Genomic DNA, 17971 nt, shown 5'->3' with positions numbered 1-17971 from the left:
TTTAATGAAATCTCTTTTTTGAAATTCAAATCTATTTTCCTTTTTCTCAAAGAAGTCATTGTTTCTCCAGGTGAAAATCTTCCCCTTCTGTAATCCTGTAATTCTGATTCTAACCAATGGTGGGTTACCTTTTTCAAAAAGTTTTGACAAAGATTGTAAGCTGAAAAAACTTTTGAAAATGGTAAGTATATTTAAATCAGCTGGATATTCTCCTTGTCCAAACTCTCACTATTAGCCCAAAGAACTCCATAAGGTTTCCAAAACACAAAAGCAGACAAAATGACAGCGCTTTTGTTTTGGGAATAACGTTCCTGTAACTATGAGTTAAAGACCATTTTTTGGTGTAGGATTTTGGAGTATTTTTACTAATAATTCTCACACGGAATATTCTTTTGTTTTGTTAGAATTGTCTGTATCACAGTCCAGCACTGTGCAGTCATGTCCTGGGAGCAAGGCAGGGGCAGCGGCACAGCCCCTGCAGCGCCCGCAGTGCTCGCCTCAAGAGCGAGCGGCTTTTCCTGCGGGGAAGCGGCTGCCCAGGAGAAGAGCCGGCTCCCACGGTGGCTTGGGCTGCCAGAGGGCTGGGCCCGGCATGGAGCCGCTCTTGGGGGCATGGCTCAGCTTCATGGTGCTCCACCCAAACCTTTCGAGGAACAGGCAAGGAGAGTCCCTCTAAATCCCCCAGTCTTTGCGGCCTAGCCTCTTCTTCTTCATCCAGGATTCTTGCTTCATGCCAGTCGTCAAACACCCGCTGCCAGGCCTTGAGCTGGCTACTGAGGTCGCTGCTGTATTCCCCGTCATTCTGCTCCAGCTCTTCATCACTGTCATCATCCCAGCTAGACCTGGAGGATTTTCTCTTTGCTTTCCCTCTGGTCACCTGCTGGCCAATGCACTTCTGCCTGGCTGAGGTTTCTTTGTCTCTCCTGGCCACTTCCTGGGACAGCTCTTGTTTGTGGCCAGCATCCCAGTCAGAGAGTCCCCGGCGGCTCGTGCCTTCTCCTGGGGACAACCGCTTCTCAGATTTTTCCCAGTGTGGAAATTTCAGGCAGCGACCTTTCTCTCCCTGGGGTACCCCTTGTTCCCTGCATTCTTCCCAGTCAGAGACATCCCAGTAGCTCGCGGATTCTTCTTGGTCCAGCCTTTTGTCAAGGCCTTCATCCCAATGAGAGAGCTCCTGGGAGCTACGGCCATCTCCTGGGGACAGCTGTGGCTCAGCATGAGCTTCCCCCGGAGTCCCTTGCTGGAATTTGTTCTCCTCCTCTCGGGAGAACTCTGGCTCTTCCCCAATGTAGAAACTTACAAAGAGACGGTCTCCATCCAAGGCTCCTCTCCTCCCTCTCCTTGCCCTTTCAGCCTCCTCCTGCTGCTCCCTCAAGGCCTGGGCTCTCTGTGAGCCGGACCAGGGCCTGTGGGGCTGGGAGTTGGGCTTTGCCTTCTTCTCCTCCATGTCTGCAGTCCTCTGGCACACACAGGTACCTGGACACAGCCGCTCTTCTAGGACTGGCCAGACCACGGCCCCACAAACCCTTTATATACCCCCAGCCAGGGTTGGGGCTCTGCCATGTCACAATGGACTTTGGGCATCACAAGGTCCCGCATCACCGAGGGCCCTGACGCACCGTGCCTGTGTCACAAAGGCCACCCCGGCAACCCGTGCCTGTGTCACAAAGGCCACCCCGGCACCCCGTGCCTGTGTCACAAAGGCCACCCCGGCAACCCGTGCCTGTGTCACAAAGGCCACCCCGGCACCCCTTGCCTGTGTCACAAAGGCCACCCCGGCACCCCTCCAACAGCCCGAGGCACCAGGAGTGGCCTGGAGCAGCCCCGGTCTTGGGGGATTGCAGCCCCTTTCTTCTGAGCAGCACCTTCAAATGATCAGGAGCGGCTGGGGCCGAGTGAAGGTGCAAAAGGATCCCGTGTGTGTCTTCGTTTGAAAGACAGGGGCCTGCTAACTAAGGCAGGAGCCTCCTTTGCAATGGAAAATGCAACCCCCCCTCCCTCACATTTATTATCCTTTTGAAATTAGGGCACTCTCAGACAATGATATGAGAATAGGAATAACAGGTTGTGCTGGTTTTGCATGAATTGACATTTGGTGAGGTGAGGTTGGAAGAAGCCACCCACAGAAATGATTTTTCACAGAGAAGCTTCTGAGAGCTTCCTCTGTGCCTAGCAAAAACCAAGAGGTGGCTAGCTCTGAGAACTGACAAGCTATTAAACCATTTAAAAAGCTGTATCCGCCTCTGTGAGATTGGCATTTTGATGATGGAGAAGCCAGGAAATCTCTCTCTTGCTTCTGGCTCTGAGGAGGTCACTGCGTGCTGGTCAGGCCGGCCCTGTTGTGCTGTGACCTGTGTGGCCAGGCCGGGCCAGCCCCAGCGGTGACCAGGCTGGGGACAAGAGGCCATGGGGCCTGGCTGAGGCTGGGCTGACCCACAGCTGCTCATACCTTGCCTAACCTAAGCCCTGCCCCGTGCTGAGCTGAGATCTGCCAGGCCCTGGGAGCGGCTCTGGGCCAGGCCAGGCCCCCTTGGCCACGGCCACGCGGCCGCAGCGACTGCCAGGGGAAGCCATCAACCCGCAGCTGAAATTGAAGGAGGCAGGGGCCAGAGACCAGCCATGCTGCTAGAGCAGCCGGGCCCCCTGAGATCTCAGCACATACCCAGCGCAGCCCAGAAGAACTTCCATTATGAGCAGATTCAGCTGCAGCCCGGCAGAGATCACAGGACTGCCCTCAGGCCTGGGCGAGATATAAACTCTTTCACTGCACAGATGAAACTTGCAAAACATTGATCCTCTCTCGAGTGAGAGAAGAGGAATGTGTGAAGACATGTCGGGGACAACTTGAAGGCACCAAGGTCAGTTAAGGAGTCAAGGCCCAGATGGAAGGAGCATGAGGAGACGCCTTAGTCTTGGGCTGGAATCCTTGTGGTAATGCTATGGAGATGGACTATGATACACTAGAATATCCCCTCTAATTCTTGAAAAAGAACAGGAGGCTGGAATGTTCAAACTGTAGATGTGAGCAGAGGCATCCATAATGAAGCAAAGCAGATCTTGAAGTAGCTGTGATCCCATGAGAAGCTTGGACAGAGAGACAGAGAGTGATGAAGACCCTTTGCTCCCAGGGAAACAAGAAGAAAAACAAGAAGATGACTTCTGTTCACAGAGATGAAGGTGATCTCAGAGAAAGATGAAGGGAACCTTTGCTTTTGAGCAGCTCGTCATTAAAATAGCACCCCAGGAGTTGACATGGTCTATGAAGTCAGCTGTGGGAAGGCTGTGAAAGTTTGGAGGAACTTCACAATTGCAGATTTTCCAGGCGGTTGCTATTCATGGAAATTAAAAAAACACAAGAGAACTGTTTCTTGTGGAGAAGTCTCCCTGGCATGGTGAGAGAAACTCCTCTCCCTGCAAGAACTGATGAAAGACTATTGCAGAGGTGGTAACTGATTGAAAATCCCAGGTATTGTCTCTACATTGTCAGTGAGAAAGAAAAGAGATTGTAGGGAGGGAGGAGAAGTGTTCTGAAGGTTTTATTCTGATTCTCATGGTTCTTTTAGTTATTTTAATAAAGTTTTCATTATAACTTTTAAGTTTTGAGCCTGCTTCATCCTCCTACTAATTCATGTCTCACAGCAGGAAATGAGTCAATAATCCTAGCAGGTGCACTGGCAATTTTAGCCAGTGCTGAACCCACTACACTAATTGGTACATTGGCTGGGGAACCCAAAATGGTAAACCTAAACCAAAATTGCCTTACACAGGCAATCAACAAACGGAACACTCCAAGGAGCTGCTGAAAAAGCCAGCTGTGAGCAACGCTAATAATGACTGTTGGAAAGTTTTACATTCTCTCCCCCTATACACTGACCCAACCACTGTGGCCATGGTGGAGGCCTGCCCCCATTGAGCAGGGGGACACCAACCTTGTGAAGGCTGCCAGTCAGGGTGCAGTGGAAGCACTGGTCTCCGCGAAGGCAATTACCACCGAACACGATGACACCAAAGGACAGTGCATTAACTCTGGGGAGAGAGGACACTATAGGAAGGACTCACAACTATAGGAAGGATGTCACAATAAAGGAAATAACAGATCCTGATTCTCAGCATGCCCTCCTTGCTATTCACACTGTTCTCGATGCAAGCCACTCCAGCACACACACGATCCCCCGTGGCTTTACTAGCCTCCAGGAAACTTCCAGCCGAGTGCAGAGTGGCCTCACGCGATGACACCAAATGCAAGTCTGTTCCGCCGTACTCTCCCAACCATCGTGGAGAACCAGCATGCAGAACTCCTTCAAGGTATTGGGATGGGACCATCACCACGGGGGTGCTTGAAGTACAGCAGGTCCAGCCAGGAACCCAGACGCATCTGGTAAGTGCCCTTTCCATCCAAACTGAGGACAGTTTTATGCGCACCATCTCTACGGGCAAGTATGGGCCTGAAGATTGGCCCCAGGATGTTTTTGTTTTATGTGACACGTGGGATGGGATAGAGTGACTCACAATTTTGCAAGATGTACTGAGTGTCACATCTTCACAAGAGATAACGGTCCAGGTTTTATGCCTGAGCCCTCCTCTGTTTATACCATAGGGTAATGCTATCGCCCAAGCCTAATTATTACCAGACTTTACTGAGACACATGCTGACCTGCTGCTCACGTGGACTCAAATCCTGGGCCCTGGACACACATTTAGAGTGTGTCCTGTCCCAAAACAAGAAGGGGAACTACCTCTCAGGACTGTTGGACACTGGAGCAGATGTCACCATCATCTCCTGCTGTGAGTGGCCAAAAGAGTGGCCCCTTGTTCCAGCTGCTGGGGTCATGTCAGGCATTGGGGAGCTACCACCAGCTTTCAGAGTCAGGACACCATCCCTTTCAAGGGTCTTGAGGGTAGAATAGTCACAGTAAGACCCTTTGTGGTTCAGGCAGTAGTAATACTCTGGGGAACGAACCTATTAGCTCAATGGGGGACAAGGCTAGAAATCCTAACAACACTACTAGGATTTCTAGTTGGGGCCACTGAGCAGCACACCACCCTTCAGCTAACCTGGAGGACTGATAAACCCATATGGATGGATCAGTGGCCTGTTCCAGACAAAATACTAAAGGTGCTGCAGTCCCTCATGCAGGAGCAGCTGTCCAACAGCCATATTGTGCCATCCACTAGCCCTTGGAACACACTTGTCTTTGTCATTCAAAAGCCTGGCAAGAATGGGCGGCGGCTCCTGCAGGACGTCAGAAAGATCAGTGAGGTCATTGAGGGTATGAGTACCCTCCAGCCTATCCTCAGCATCCATGCTACACAGAAACTGGCACCTGGTGATCACTGACTTAAAGGACTGCTTTTCTAAGATCCCACTCTACCCAGAAGATGCCCCCCATTTTGCCTTTTCAGTCCCACCCCTAAACTGACAGGCACCACTACAGAGGTCCCACTGGACATTATTGCCCCAGGGCATGAAGAACTTGGCCACAATCTGCCAGTGGTTCATGGCTTGGATCTTGTCACCCATTTGCTTGAGATACCCTACTTATTATTATTATTATTATTATTATTATTAGTAGTAGTAGTAGTAGTAGTAGTAGTAGTAGTAGTAGTAGTATTAATATTATCAGTATTAATATTAATATTAATATTAAAGATTATTAAAGATTCAATGCGCTGCCCCTCGGAAGTACCTTAGCCTCAAGATTGTGGAGTGGACCATTGTGCCCCAGCTTCTACAGGACAAGCCCAGGATCCTCTGGGAACTACATGAGCTCTGTGGGAGCATCACCTGGGTTCATCCACTGCTGGGGATCACCACCGAGGACCTCGCACCATTGTTCCATCTCCTGAAGGGCGATGAAGACCTCAATGCTCCGTAATCCCTAGCACCAGAGGCCAGGGTGGCAGTAGAAAAGGTAGCTGATACCATCCAGACCAAACAGGCACACAGGTATCGCCCCCAGCTACTCTTTTCCTCAGCTATTCTCAGCACCAGTCACAAATTTCATGCATTGATTTTTCAGTGGCACCCACACCTGCAAGATCCCCTGATGATTATAGAATGGGTTTTTAGAGCCCATCAACCTCACAAGACCATTACCACCCTACTAAAAATTATAGCACAATTGATATAAAAGCTAGGGTTCACCTTTATACCGTAGTCAGGATGGACCTTGACAATATATACCTGGCTCTTACCAATGAACATCTTAATTGGCTTTTACAAACATCTGAGTCACTGCAATACACTCTAGACAGCTACCCTGGACAACTTTCCATTCACTTATCAAAATATAAATTGTTTAATTCAGCCTTCAATTTGGTCCCTAAACCTCAAAATAGCCAAATTCCATTAAAAGCACTAAATGTCTTCACAGATGAGTCTGGGAGTTCCGACAAGTCTGTTATTACTTGGAAAGACGCAACTACCCAGCAGTGGAAGTCAGATGTGTAAATCATCCATGGGTCCCTCAAGATTCCACCGCAGTAGTCAGAGCTTTTTCCAAATTTGATGAACCACTTAATTTAATTACAGATTCGGCCTATGTCTGTGGTGCAGTGCAGCAAGCTGAAAATTCAATCCTAAAAGATAGCCCTAATCCCCAGTTGTATGATTTACTCTGCCACTTAATTTATATCATCCCACAGAAAGCATCCCTATTATGCAATGCACACAAGGTCCCAGGAATAAGCAGACACCCTAGAAATGGTGGCTCAAAACACCCTACCAAATATACTTGAATAAGCTAAGATTAGCCATCAATTTTTCCACCAAAATGTGCCAGCACTAGTATGGATGTTTAAGATCTTGAGATCATAGCCACCTGCCCAAATTGCCAATCATATTCCCTTCCGTCTATTGGAGCTGGAGTCAATCCAAGAGGATTGCAGAGTCTCCAGCTCTGGCAGACAGACATGACACATTATGTCCCTTTTGGGCCTCTAAAGTACATCCATGTCTCTATTGACACAATTTCCGGCGTGGTCTTTGCTTCCACACACACTGGAGAAAAAAAAAAAAGAAAGATTTTATCAAGGGCTATTTATTAGCCTTTTCCACCTTGGGTGTCCCACAAGAAATAAAAACAGATAACGGCCCTGCCTACACCTCACATCAGTTCCATCAATTTTTAAATTGATTGATTAATTTTAAATTAAAAGTGGGGTGTACGACACTTCATGGGCATTCCACACTGCCCTATGGGACAGTCCATCGTGGAGAGGGCCCACTGTTCCATCAAGCAGGTCCTTCATCAGCAGAGAGGGGGAGTCCTGACACTATCTCCCATTGAGAGACTGGTGAAGGCTCTTTATGTGTTCCACTTCTTGAGCAATTCTTTCATGGAGCCAACTCCCCCACTCATCAGACATTTCAGCACTTTGACCAACACCCAGTTAAAAGAAAAACCACCTGTGCTGATCAAGGACCCCAAGACCAAACAAGTCATGGGACCTTTCCCATTAATCACCTGGGGGAAAGGGTATGCTTGTGTTTCCCCTGGGGCAGGCCCAAGGGGGATCCCAGTGAAAAATTTAAAACCAAATGTGGAAGCTATAGGACCAGCTCAGGAAGAATGATCATAAGGAAGACAGAAAGAATGAACAGGACAAGACATAAAACATGGAAATGGAGGTACTGGAGCCCGAGGAGGATCCCTGGGACAGCTTTCTGGGTAGAGAGCAGAACTTGGCTTTAGACACACAGAAATTTCTCTTGGAAGTTTCTGAAGGACTGCTTTAGTGGACTTGAACAATATTACTTATCTGAGGAGATTATCGATATTCCCTAAGTTACAGATATTTTAGGACAAAGAAAGTTGTCACAAAGTTTTCCCCCCAAGTACAGCTTTTTGATTACTGTTTCTTTCATTTGCAGACCACCCAAGTACCCAGAGGCCAGATCCAGGCAGGCTTTTCCAAGACTGGGGACATGAGGGTTGGCTTTTATCACTAGTGAATAATTTTTTCTACATTCTGTTTATTGTTATTATAGTACTGATTGTATTTCTATGTTTTGTATTAAGTGTTTTCAAAAATCCATGGGAGAAGCCTTTTTACTTAAACAGAAAGGGGGAGTTGTGGAGGCCAGGGGGCCTGCCACCAGGGCGGTCATACCTAAAACCTGGAGGGGCAGAGGTAAACGGGAAGAGACGCCCCTCTAGGATAGAGTAAGAAAACACCTCCCTGCCATGGGCCTTTGCAGTATATGTTAATGTTTTGTTAAGTCTGTTCCCTTCTTGATTTGTTAAGCTTACATCATCATGTTCTGCCCCCACTTGCATAACTTGATTATGGTTAATTGATTATGGTTAATCCCCAGAATTAAGTTCTCCCTTCCCCTGATTCCTATTGGTCTGTTTTCTGCAGTGCTCCACCCCCGTCATCCTATTGGTTCCCCTGGTTCCTAGCCACGCCCCTGCACCACTTTACCCTATCCCTATTGGCTCTTGGCCCTCAGATCCGCCCCGTCTGTACCGTATTTAACCCTGTGCCCTCCAGCCAATTCTCTGTCTCGTCCCTGAACCCATTGGGAGCTTTTCCAGTCCCTGAGCCTCTGTTCCTGTTCCTGAAGAAATGGCCTTGGATACCCAAACGAGAGCTTGTCCCTTCATCAGGAGGGGAGGGGGGAAGGGGAGAGGAGGAGGGGGAAGTGGGAAAAAGAAGAGAAAGGAGCAAGGAAAGGAAAAAGGGAGGGAAAAAGGAAAGCAAAGGCAAAGGAGAAGGAAAAGTGAATAAAGCCATGCCTGTGTTTACTGTGAAACACTCCGAATGTTATTAAATGGGAGAACATATGTTCTGATAAGTTTCTGAAAGGACAAAAAAAAAAAAAAAAAAAGCAGGAACAGGAAATATTTGAACAAATAACGCTTTTAAGTATTTACATAGAAAGTACAGCATGCCAGGAAAATGACACTGTGTGGAAATCTTTCCATATGAATAGCTCTACACATTAGGCACAGTAATTGCTGGAAAATATCAATTGCTTCTCTTTGAGTTCTTGTGTTTCTTTTGTAGTAAAAAAATCTAGACCTGACCTTTACACATACTAGTTTAAAACTAAAAATATCCCCTTGGAGATCTTCTGATTATTTTAATGAGAACAAAGAATAGCATCTAAACATTTTTCTTCAAATAACAACCAAAGAACCTAGTTCACATCTGCAGGCAAGTTGATAAAATCACCAAAAGCCTTAAAAAAAGTGAGCAATATAAAAGCATGAATCTGATGCCTGTGGAGGTTAATGTTACAGAGCTGAAGTGTCTTTTTTGTTGTGGTAGCTATGTAGCAGAGGGAAATTTTATGAAAAAAATTGTGAAAAATGTAAAAAATACATTAAAAAGAATCTTGAAATAATAATCTCTCAGTATTGCAGGCTTAGTCTGGGAATATATAAAGCATAAAAATGTTAAATATAAAAACCACTGTGTTAAATTTCACAACATTTTGATGCCTTAAAATCCTTTAAGGCTGTTCAATAAATACATACTTGGTTCTTAATTATGTCTAGCCTCTGTTGTAGGTCAGCCTTCTCTAGGCACCAGTTCTAGAGAAGGGAAAATATCCTTAACTTAATTTTAATTTTTCTTTTAAATATTATTATCAAACACTTCAGTGATTTATGTGGCATTTTTTTCTTCATTATATGCATTTTACGAACATAGAGGTCTTAGTTGTACAGGTCTAATGGTGTATTGAGTTAAGCCTAAATTCACATAAGCTATGTAGCCAAAGAGATTGTTATTTGGACACTTATAATTGCTTTTAGTTGTATTTTGACAGCCCCTTAAGATTTACAAATACTTAGCAATTGAAGAGTAGCTTTTCTCTTCTTTCTCAACAGGTTTCACAGCTGAGGAAAACCTTACCAGTCCAGTGCTGCAGATGTGTGTTGGTGTCACACAGGAGGACATTGTGGAGAGAGGGCTCAGGATTGAATTTAGGGGCTGGGAGAGGGCAGAATGTGATCCCTTAGAATGAAATTGGATCAAGACTCATGCAAAAATGGCAAGGACAGAAAATACTTCCTTGTCTTCCATATGAAATGTTTTTACTCACCATGTCTGTGCAGGAATTGTTGCACTCAGTAAAGCAGAGGACACGAAGAGGAGATTACATGGTTTTGTCCCTGGATTGCCTGGGTGTGTCCAAGTCCATTTGATGAGCTGATGGATGTCATTCATCTCGTTCCTAGGAGAGCTGCCATTCATCTGAGTGGGCTTGGCAATCAGGGAAGGGTATGAAGGAGATAGAAAGTGATGTTTGGTGTCCCCGAGTCCAATCCACAGTCAGAAGAAAAGTGGTAGAACATGCTAGGAAAATAAGGGATAATTATCCACCCAGACAGAGGGTGGATATGAACTGTTTCTTTAAATAAAAGAAAACAAAGGGAAAACTGAACAGGAAGAGTTCTGTCAGAGGTTTCACTTACTGTTCTATCACATGGCAGGACTTGGGGGAAAAAAATCTAGGAGCAATTAAACAGTGTGAAAAGAACAAAATAAAGGGACTGGTGATGTAGGGAACTACTCAGACTTCAGAGTGCTGGCGGCTCTCTGGAGGCAGTGGGGGCTGCAGCACATCTGCAGCTAACATCTGCAGCAGGGCAGCCAAATGCAAGACATGTCATTTCTCATGGGAAGCTGGAACTGCTCCATGTCCCTCATCCTCAGCCTTCCAAGTTGTTTAGTCTGGCTTCAGGATACCAGGAGGTATTTTCTGACACAAAATGAGATGGAAGAAACTGTGAAGAAAAACTGAGAGAATTGAGATTGTTCAACCTGGAGAAGATTTGGGCTGAGCTCCCTATGGCCTCGCAGGGCCCGAAGGAGCCGCAGGAAAGGTGCAGAGAGACAATTGCCAAGGGCTGCGGGGCCAGGAGCCAGGGAATGGCTGCCAGTGGCAGAGGGCAGGGCTGGATGGGATCTTGGGCAGCAATTGTTCCCTGGCAGGGTGGGCAGGCCCTGGCACAGGGTGCCCAGAGCAGCTGGGGCTGCCCCTGGATCCCTGGCAGTGCCCAAGGCCAGGCTGGACATTGGGGCTGGCAGCTCCTGGGACACTGGGAGCTGGCCCTGCCATGGCTGGGGTGGGAATGGGTGGGCTTTGGGGTCCCTTTCAGCCCAAACCATCTGATTATTTGAAAATATTTTGTTCTGTTAGGCTTTGTGAGCTACCTGAGCACAGTTCTGGTTCCCAGCAGAACAAATGACTCCAGACAGTTTCCAACAGCAGTGTTAACTGTTAGATTAACTGTTAGATTAAGATGTTGTCTTAAGATTGTTCTGATGGCCTCGTAAAAGTTTCCCAATATGTACTTAATTAGATTCAGGACTTTAAAATTTCCTCAGTCTTTTCTGCAAAAATGAAATTGTAAAGTTTTGCAGCTCTTTTAAACTTAAAAAGAAGCTCCAAAACAAATGCACCTCTTGAGAGGGAAACCTTTGTACAAGTATAGTTGTCAATTATATAATGTACTAGTTAGTTCATAATATTACAGTATATCATAAGTCACTTTTTTCATTCTCAGTTCTTCTATGTCATATTTTATGTATCCCCAAAGCACTTTTAACCCTCTTGAGCTTTAAATAGCCCTAATTTTCTGTAATTAATAAGATTTAATATAACAGATAAACAACTTATGACTCATCCCTGCTTGACTGTTTCATGCTAACAATGCAGAGCCTGATCATTCAGCTCATTAATAAAGGTACAAATCAAGCCAGGATCCATGTTAATGCCCAGAAAAATGGTGATCTGTAACACATTATACAGAGAAAAAAGATTTTTAAAAGAGTAAACAAGATTTCACATAAAGAAGCACAAAATAGTCACCTCCTCCTTTGTGCTGCTAAATGGTGAGGTGGAAATAAAATGCGAGAACATGACATTTGTTGTGTACTTGGTGATTTGTAGACTCATCACTTAATGTAAAATATATTATGCAAAAAAAAATTTCAGGAAATTCAGAAAATTTTCATTTTTGTGGATGCATGGTAGTTGCTTGCTAGAAACATGTTTAAATGCCTTTTTCAGATACCCAAAGGCAACTGTAGTTAAATTATGGTCTTTTTTTTGTGCAACCTAAGGGGCCTTTAATTTAGAGAACACATAGTGTGGATACATTAATGACCAAGGTTTTTCTGATGTGGTAATTTGTGTGGGAAAGCTGAAAACAAAAGTGTATAAGGAAAAATAAAGTCTGCGTATATGAAATGTGAAACTAATTATCAAATTTGAAGTGAAATTTTACAAAACTGCTACCATGTAATTCTTTGCAAAAATGATGTAGTTAAAACCTACTTATGTGAAAAAATGAAGAGTTAAATCAAAAATTGTTTTATGAAACTTCCAAGTAAAGCAGAGAATCTGTGGTAAAAACACTATTTGATGAATAGTTTCAATGAAATATGATGAATTTTATGAGACCATGTATATGGTTTCCTGAACTCTGACTGTGCTATCTGATAGCATGGAAATATTACATTTTATTTCATTAATATTTTTGTTTATTTTTTCTGTCTTAAATAAATTTGTAAATTTATCAAAGGAAAGACTGTATATTTACTCCACCACGATGTGAAATATAGGTTTGGATGGTCAATTTCTGTTTTATAAATAATTCTTCTTTTCTGTAATATATCTAAATAGAAATGTATTGATTAAAGAACCCAATTCATCATTGACAGAGATCGACTGATGCATCACTATGTGATGCCATGATAATATATCATTTATAAATCTTCATAAAGCATAGACATTTCCTATTCCTTGTGTCTTTAATATGTCAATGGTTTTGCAGCTTCTGCTATTGGAAGGTAATATTTTCAGGAAGTATACTTAAAAGTGAGTTCATTTTACTGGAACTAAACCATCAAGAAATCATATTGGCTTTCTCATGTACTTTGCTAGATGGTGATAAATTTTCTTATCTTTAAGGCTTTTTTCAGTTCCTGGGTTTTCCATCATACATGATGACTAACTTTATATTAAAATTTGAATTGCTTTCCATTTGTTTTCTTCTTTGCATGGCAGCAACAGACTTGTTTGTCTTGCAGTGTCTAAACATAATCAGAACAAATGTTCCGCAGCTATGATTTGTTTAGGACAAATATTCCTTAATTTGCAAGCTCACAGAATTGCAGAATCCCAGGTTGGAAGAGACCTCAAGGATCACCTGGGTCAAACTTTCTTGGCAAAATCATGGTCCAGGCAAGATGGGCCAGAGCCCTGTCCAGTTGATTTTTAAAAATGTCTAATGCTGGGGAGGGAATCCATCACCTCCCTGGTGAGATTATTCCAGTGGTTGATTTTCATGGTGAAAATTTTCCCTCTTGTAATCAGAGCCTCCTCAGGAGTCCCTTGGAGCCCTCAGCCCTTGTCTTCTCCACGTGGCTCCTTGCACAAAGGGAGTCCCCACCTCCTCTGTGGCCACCCTTAAAGCAGTGGAGCATGAGGGGAGGTATCTCCTCAGCCTCCTCTCCTCAAGGCTGGGGCAGCCCAGGTCTCTCAGCCTTTCCTCACAAGTCAAGACTTCCCAGCCCTTGGATCCTTTTTGTGGCCCTTCTCTGCAGCCTCTCCAGCCTGGCCAGCTCTGTTTGGCACAACAGGGACCAAACCTGGACGCAGTGCTCCAGGTGTGACCCCAAGGAATGCTGAGCAAAGTGGGGTCATGACTTCACCTCTGATTCACATGCTGTTGTTGTTGCCACATAGCATCCTGTTGTCTTTTCCTGCTGAAGCAGAACCCTGGTCACTCACTCAGGCTGGGTTCTCCTCAGGTGTCCCAGGTCCCTTTTCCACAGAGATCCCTTTTCACACACCTGGTCCCCAGCCTGTGCTGCACATATTTTCCCAAATGCAGGACTTTGCACTTGTCCTTATGGAGCTTTATAGTGGGTTTTTTCCTCCTCTCTTCCAGCCTGTCCAGGTCTTCCTGCATGGTGGGCTCTTCCTTCCAAAGTAGATTTGCTTTTCCACGTAGATTGGTGTCATTGGCAAAATTCTTCAGGGTATGCTTCATCTCATCATCCAGATCACTTAAGAAGATAATAAACCATTTTGGGTCTAATATGGATGCTTGGGGGACTCCATTTGGGAAAGTCTGCCAGTTTGGCAAGGATCTATTTATCATGAGCCCCCCCACCATGTGTCACCTGTCAACAAGTCCCCCACCCACCACACAGGCCCCTTGCCTAGAAAATTCTGAATCATTTATTTTAGAAGAAGACTGTAAAAAAATATATTGAAAACCTTGGAGGAATCCAGTTGGATTGTTGCCTGGAAAATAGAAAAGATCATCCCCAAAATGTTAGAGTGAATATAAACGCAAACCTTTACTTGAAATCTTTCAGGTAAACAACATGGCAAAAATCACATGTGATACAGTAATTTTATAATTTTTATAAGGTTTGTAAAGTTGGTCAAGTATCTGTCATCTATTGTCCAATTAAAGGGTGACTGCATTAGGTAATAATTCCTGGGGTCCTGCCCCACTGGAATCAGTCCAGAGATTTCTTTTGCCCCACTTTCGTTATGTATGGTCCAGATTCCGGTTGTGAAAAATAACTTCCTTATAGTTGGTTCTCTTTTGGAATAAGACCAAACAAAATTTTAGGAATGTTTTCATAATGTCAACTTATTCTTAAATGAAGGGAATAAAGATAGGAAATGTACAAACAGCTACAGCCATGCTTTAGCAACCTACAAAGCTACAAATACATGAAAAATGTAAAAAGCTAGAAATCTAAGGCATGTAATCGTCACTGTTCACATCAACCAAGCAGAGGAGCTTGTCATAAAGGGTGGTCAGGTTTGTCAAGTACAATTTGTTCTTGGTGGATTCATGCTGGCTTTTCCCAGTCATGTGCTTCCTCTGAGTTCTGATAGCCCTCAGGAGGATTCATTCCAGAACTTTCTCAGGGACTTAAGAGAGACTGATGGGTCAAATTGACTGGAGCCTTCCTCCAGACTTTGTAGATTTGTGTTCCGTTCATCTTCTTCCAGTCTTCTGGGAAGTCCCCCAGCCTCCATGGCTTTAGAAAGAAGAGAGAGAATCTTCCCAGTCATTCCTGACACCATTCCTAACACCACTGGTGGATGATTATAGAATCACAGAATGGTTTGGATTGGAAGGGACCTTAAAAATCATCTTGTTTCATCCCCTGCCCTGGGAACCTTCAACAAGAACAAGTTTCTCCAAGCTCCTTCCAGCTTGGCCTCGAACCTCCAGGGATGGGGCATCAGGGTCCATCAATTTTTAGGGGTCAAGCTTCAATTAATCTCCATCGTTCTTCAACATATAAATCTTCAACAAGATACTTTGTCCCTTTCTCCTTTAAAAATCCAGGCTAGAAGAGGCTAGAAGGTTTTCCATTGCCTAAAAGAGTTGAAATCAGAACATTCATATCATACAGATGAGTAATTGGACTTGTCAGTATATTCTGTTTCAAAGGAAAAAAACAACCAAACACCATCAAACAGAAGCTGAAAAAACCCCAAACTTCAAAGGCAGAGAGTTTGAATGGCGAAAACTGGTAGAGCAAGAGCAAGTTTATGGACTCAGTAAAGTAATTGCTGGAAAAAGGTGTTTTGGCAGAGAATATTCTGAGATCTCGATGTGCAGAAGAAGGATGTGTGTTTTCCGGAAATATGTGCCTACACTTTGGGAAAGAAAATGAGTGATGAGTTCAGTGATGATTTTTCAGTGAAAAAATTTGGGTTGGAACGTGTTTTAAATCCTTACGTTTATTCTTTTGCTGCTTTTACATTTGCATAAACATCATTAGAAGAATTTAGAACTGTCTTGGGTATAAAATAGGCATACTGGAATTTTGTTGATTTTCAGATCTACCCTATCACCCAGAAAAATTACAATGAGTGTTTGTGATTAAAGGAAATGTGAACAGTTCTTGCCCATTTAGGATGGGCTGGGAGTGCTAATGAAATAAAAAATCAAATTCTAACAATTACATAAATACAGGCACAAATAAAATGGAAGATATTGTTGGACTTCCAGGGACAAGATAAACTATTTTAAAACTATCAAAACATAGTAAGGTGAAATGAATTTCTAGGTTTGTATCATGCTGAGGGTGTATCTTGGCTGGATGTGGTTTCATAAAATCCCATAAAAAAACCCACACAACTTACTGAGCTTAATGTAAATGATAATTTAACAGACAAGTGAACTTATGAATGTGGCAGGAATTTGCTGGAACATTAATATAATCTGACATCTTCATCATCAAAGGTAGGAAAAATTACCACTTGATGATGAGTAGTTAGAAATTTATCCTAAATGAGAGAGAATTGATGATTTTAGTAAGACAGAGTCACTACATTTTGCTCCAGAAATCATGATGAACAGCTGAGTTTTCTTGTTAATAGATGGCAATTTGCACAAAACAAGAAATGTTTAATATTTCTTCTTTTCCTGAAATGAGCAGAGATGAACTTCCAGAAGTAGAAAATCTTGAAAATATAGTTTAAAATATGAACATATTTTCGGTAATATCGTCTGCATGATACTTTAATGTTTATCTCCATTTGCATTTCAATAGGTTGCAAACACTTTTAACAAAGGGGAAGATTTTAAGGGGCTAGAGAAAAAGCTACAGCAGAAACAGATATATACAGCTTAAACTGTATCAGGGAGTGATGTTAGATTGAAAAAAGAGTGCTGAGGGAAACTATAGGGTTATCTTAAAACCACCAAAGCAAGGAAATTTGAAATTTATAGATAGGATTGATTTCTTTTGTTACTTTAAATCCATAAAGCCATTTTTGTATTGCTTTCATATTTAGTTTTTATACTAAAAAAGTGAAAAGAATAGAAGTATTCACTTCAGCTAAATATGTTTAGTTTCACTGCAAATTTTTGGAGGGGAGAGAACAATCAAATAAAATCTTTGCACCCTTTATTCAATGAGTCCATTATGCTTTTCATTATTCACTGAGCTGTAGCAGTAATAGAAGAGCTAAATCATTTTAGCCAGTTTTTCCAGACCCCTAAATTTTCAGCCGTGAGTCTCACTGGCATTTTCAAACCGCAGATTTGATCATTCAAGTCAGAGGAAATACTATGGAAATGCTTTTTTTGTGTGTTACTAGTATTAAAATTGAATTTTTTTATTTGTTTTGGAGCCCTCTCTAAGAGTTGCATGTTGCATCCTGCTTGCCTTTGTATTTCTTGTTTCTATGTGCTGGTTTAAACAGTAACAAAGATGGATTTTAATGACTTGAAGTATTTAAAAGATGCTCTTGCAAAAAACTTCATTTCTTGCAAAATCTCTGCTGCCATCCTCTTTTACTGGCTGCATAAACCCTTCATTCACCCTCTAGAAATTATGGTTGTACACAAATATTTGAGTTACCCTGCAAAGCCCTTTAGAAATGTGGCTGAACTTTGTTTTGCTTTCAAAACTACTGATACCTCCAGTGATTTAATTAGTAAAGAAAGCTCCTTTACCTAGCATGGCTCCTTTACCTAGAACCTCACATGTGCACTGGTTTAATTCTAAACAGACCTCGATGCCCAGTTGCAGATATTCTGTGTATTTTCTGATCCATTTAAATATTTGCCTTGTATTTCCCCAAATCTCCTTTTATTTATATTTTTTTCCCCTCCATAACCTCTTCTGCTCCTAGAGATGGTGCAAACATTCCTGACTGTTGCAGCAGTGAGAAATGTTCCTGACGCCTTGGGGTGATGCCTAAGTAAATTAGCTGCTAAAGCCAAAGTTTCATTTTTTTATACAGTTTTGTGGCTCTGGCTTTTCATTCACCACTGAGGCGCTTTGTGATTTAGTTATTTTTCACAGAGTAATGAAAATTTAGGAATTTGTAAGGAAGACAAGTGCAGTTTTGCAACTGAAGCTACTCAAGAGCACAATGGCTAGAGAATAACGCAGGGATTTCTGAACTGCAGAGAGCAGTTTAAAATCTTTTAGAATGTGCACTCCGTAGAAACAACTTTTT

At 43.2% G+C, this 17971-nt stretch overlaps 1 protein-coding gene and 1 long non-coding RNA gene across 2 annotated transcripts; one reads left to right on the top strand and one right to left on the bottom strand.

The window, feature by feature from the left end:
• Positions 1-334: 334 nt before the first annotated feature.
• LOC147647981 (uncharacterized) lies at positions 335-5225 on the bottom strand. Its single transcript, XM_086868066.1, has 2 exons — positions 1757-5225; positions 335-1690 (listed from the first exon to the last, which is right to left on the bottom strand). The coding sequence occupies exon 2, from the start codon at positions 1445-1447 to the stop codon at positions 437-439; it is 1011 nt and encodes a 336-aa protein (XP_086724192.1). The 5' UTR covers positions 1448-1690; positions 1757-5225; the 3' UTR covers positions 335-436.
• Positions 1761-11742, top strand: LOC111941683 (uncharacterized). The gene is made up of 4 exons (XR_015280536.1): positions 1761-4378; positions 5651-5947; positions 7874-7950; positions 9840-11742. It is a non-coding gene; the product is annotated as an uncharacterized LOC111941683 (long non-coding RNA).
• Positions 11743-17971: the final 6229 nt, after the last annotated feature.

The sequence above is a fragment of the Cyanistes caeruleus genome, chromosome Z (assembly GCF_971803275.1).
Source record: "Cyanistes caeruleus chromosome Z, bCyaCae1.hap1.1, whole genome shotgun sequence".
Lineage (NCBI taxonomy): Eukaryota > Metazoa > Chordata > Aves > Passeriformes > Paridae > Cyanistes > Cyanistes caeruleus.
The sequence above is the reverse complement of the archived record's forward strand: the minus strand, read 5'-3'. Positions and strand labels throughout refer to the sequence as shown.

What these genes read in the sequence shown, in the direction of transcription:
- LOC147647981 (XM_086868066.1), bottom strand. Translation starts at nt 1,447, where the DNA reads ATGGAGGAGAAGAAGGCAAAGCCCAACTCCCAGCCCCACAGGCCCTGG.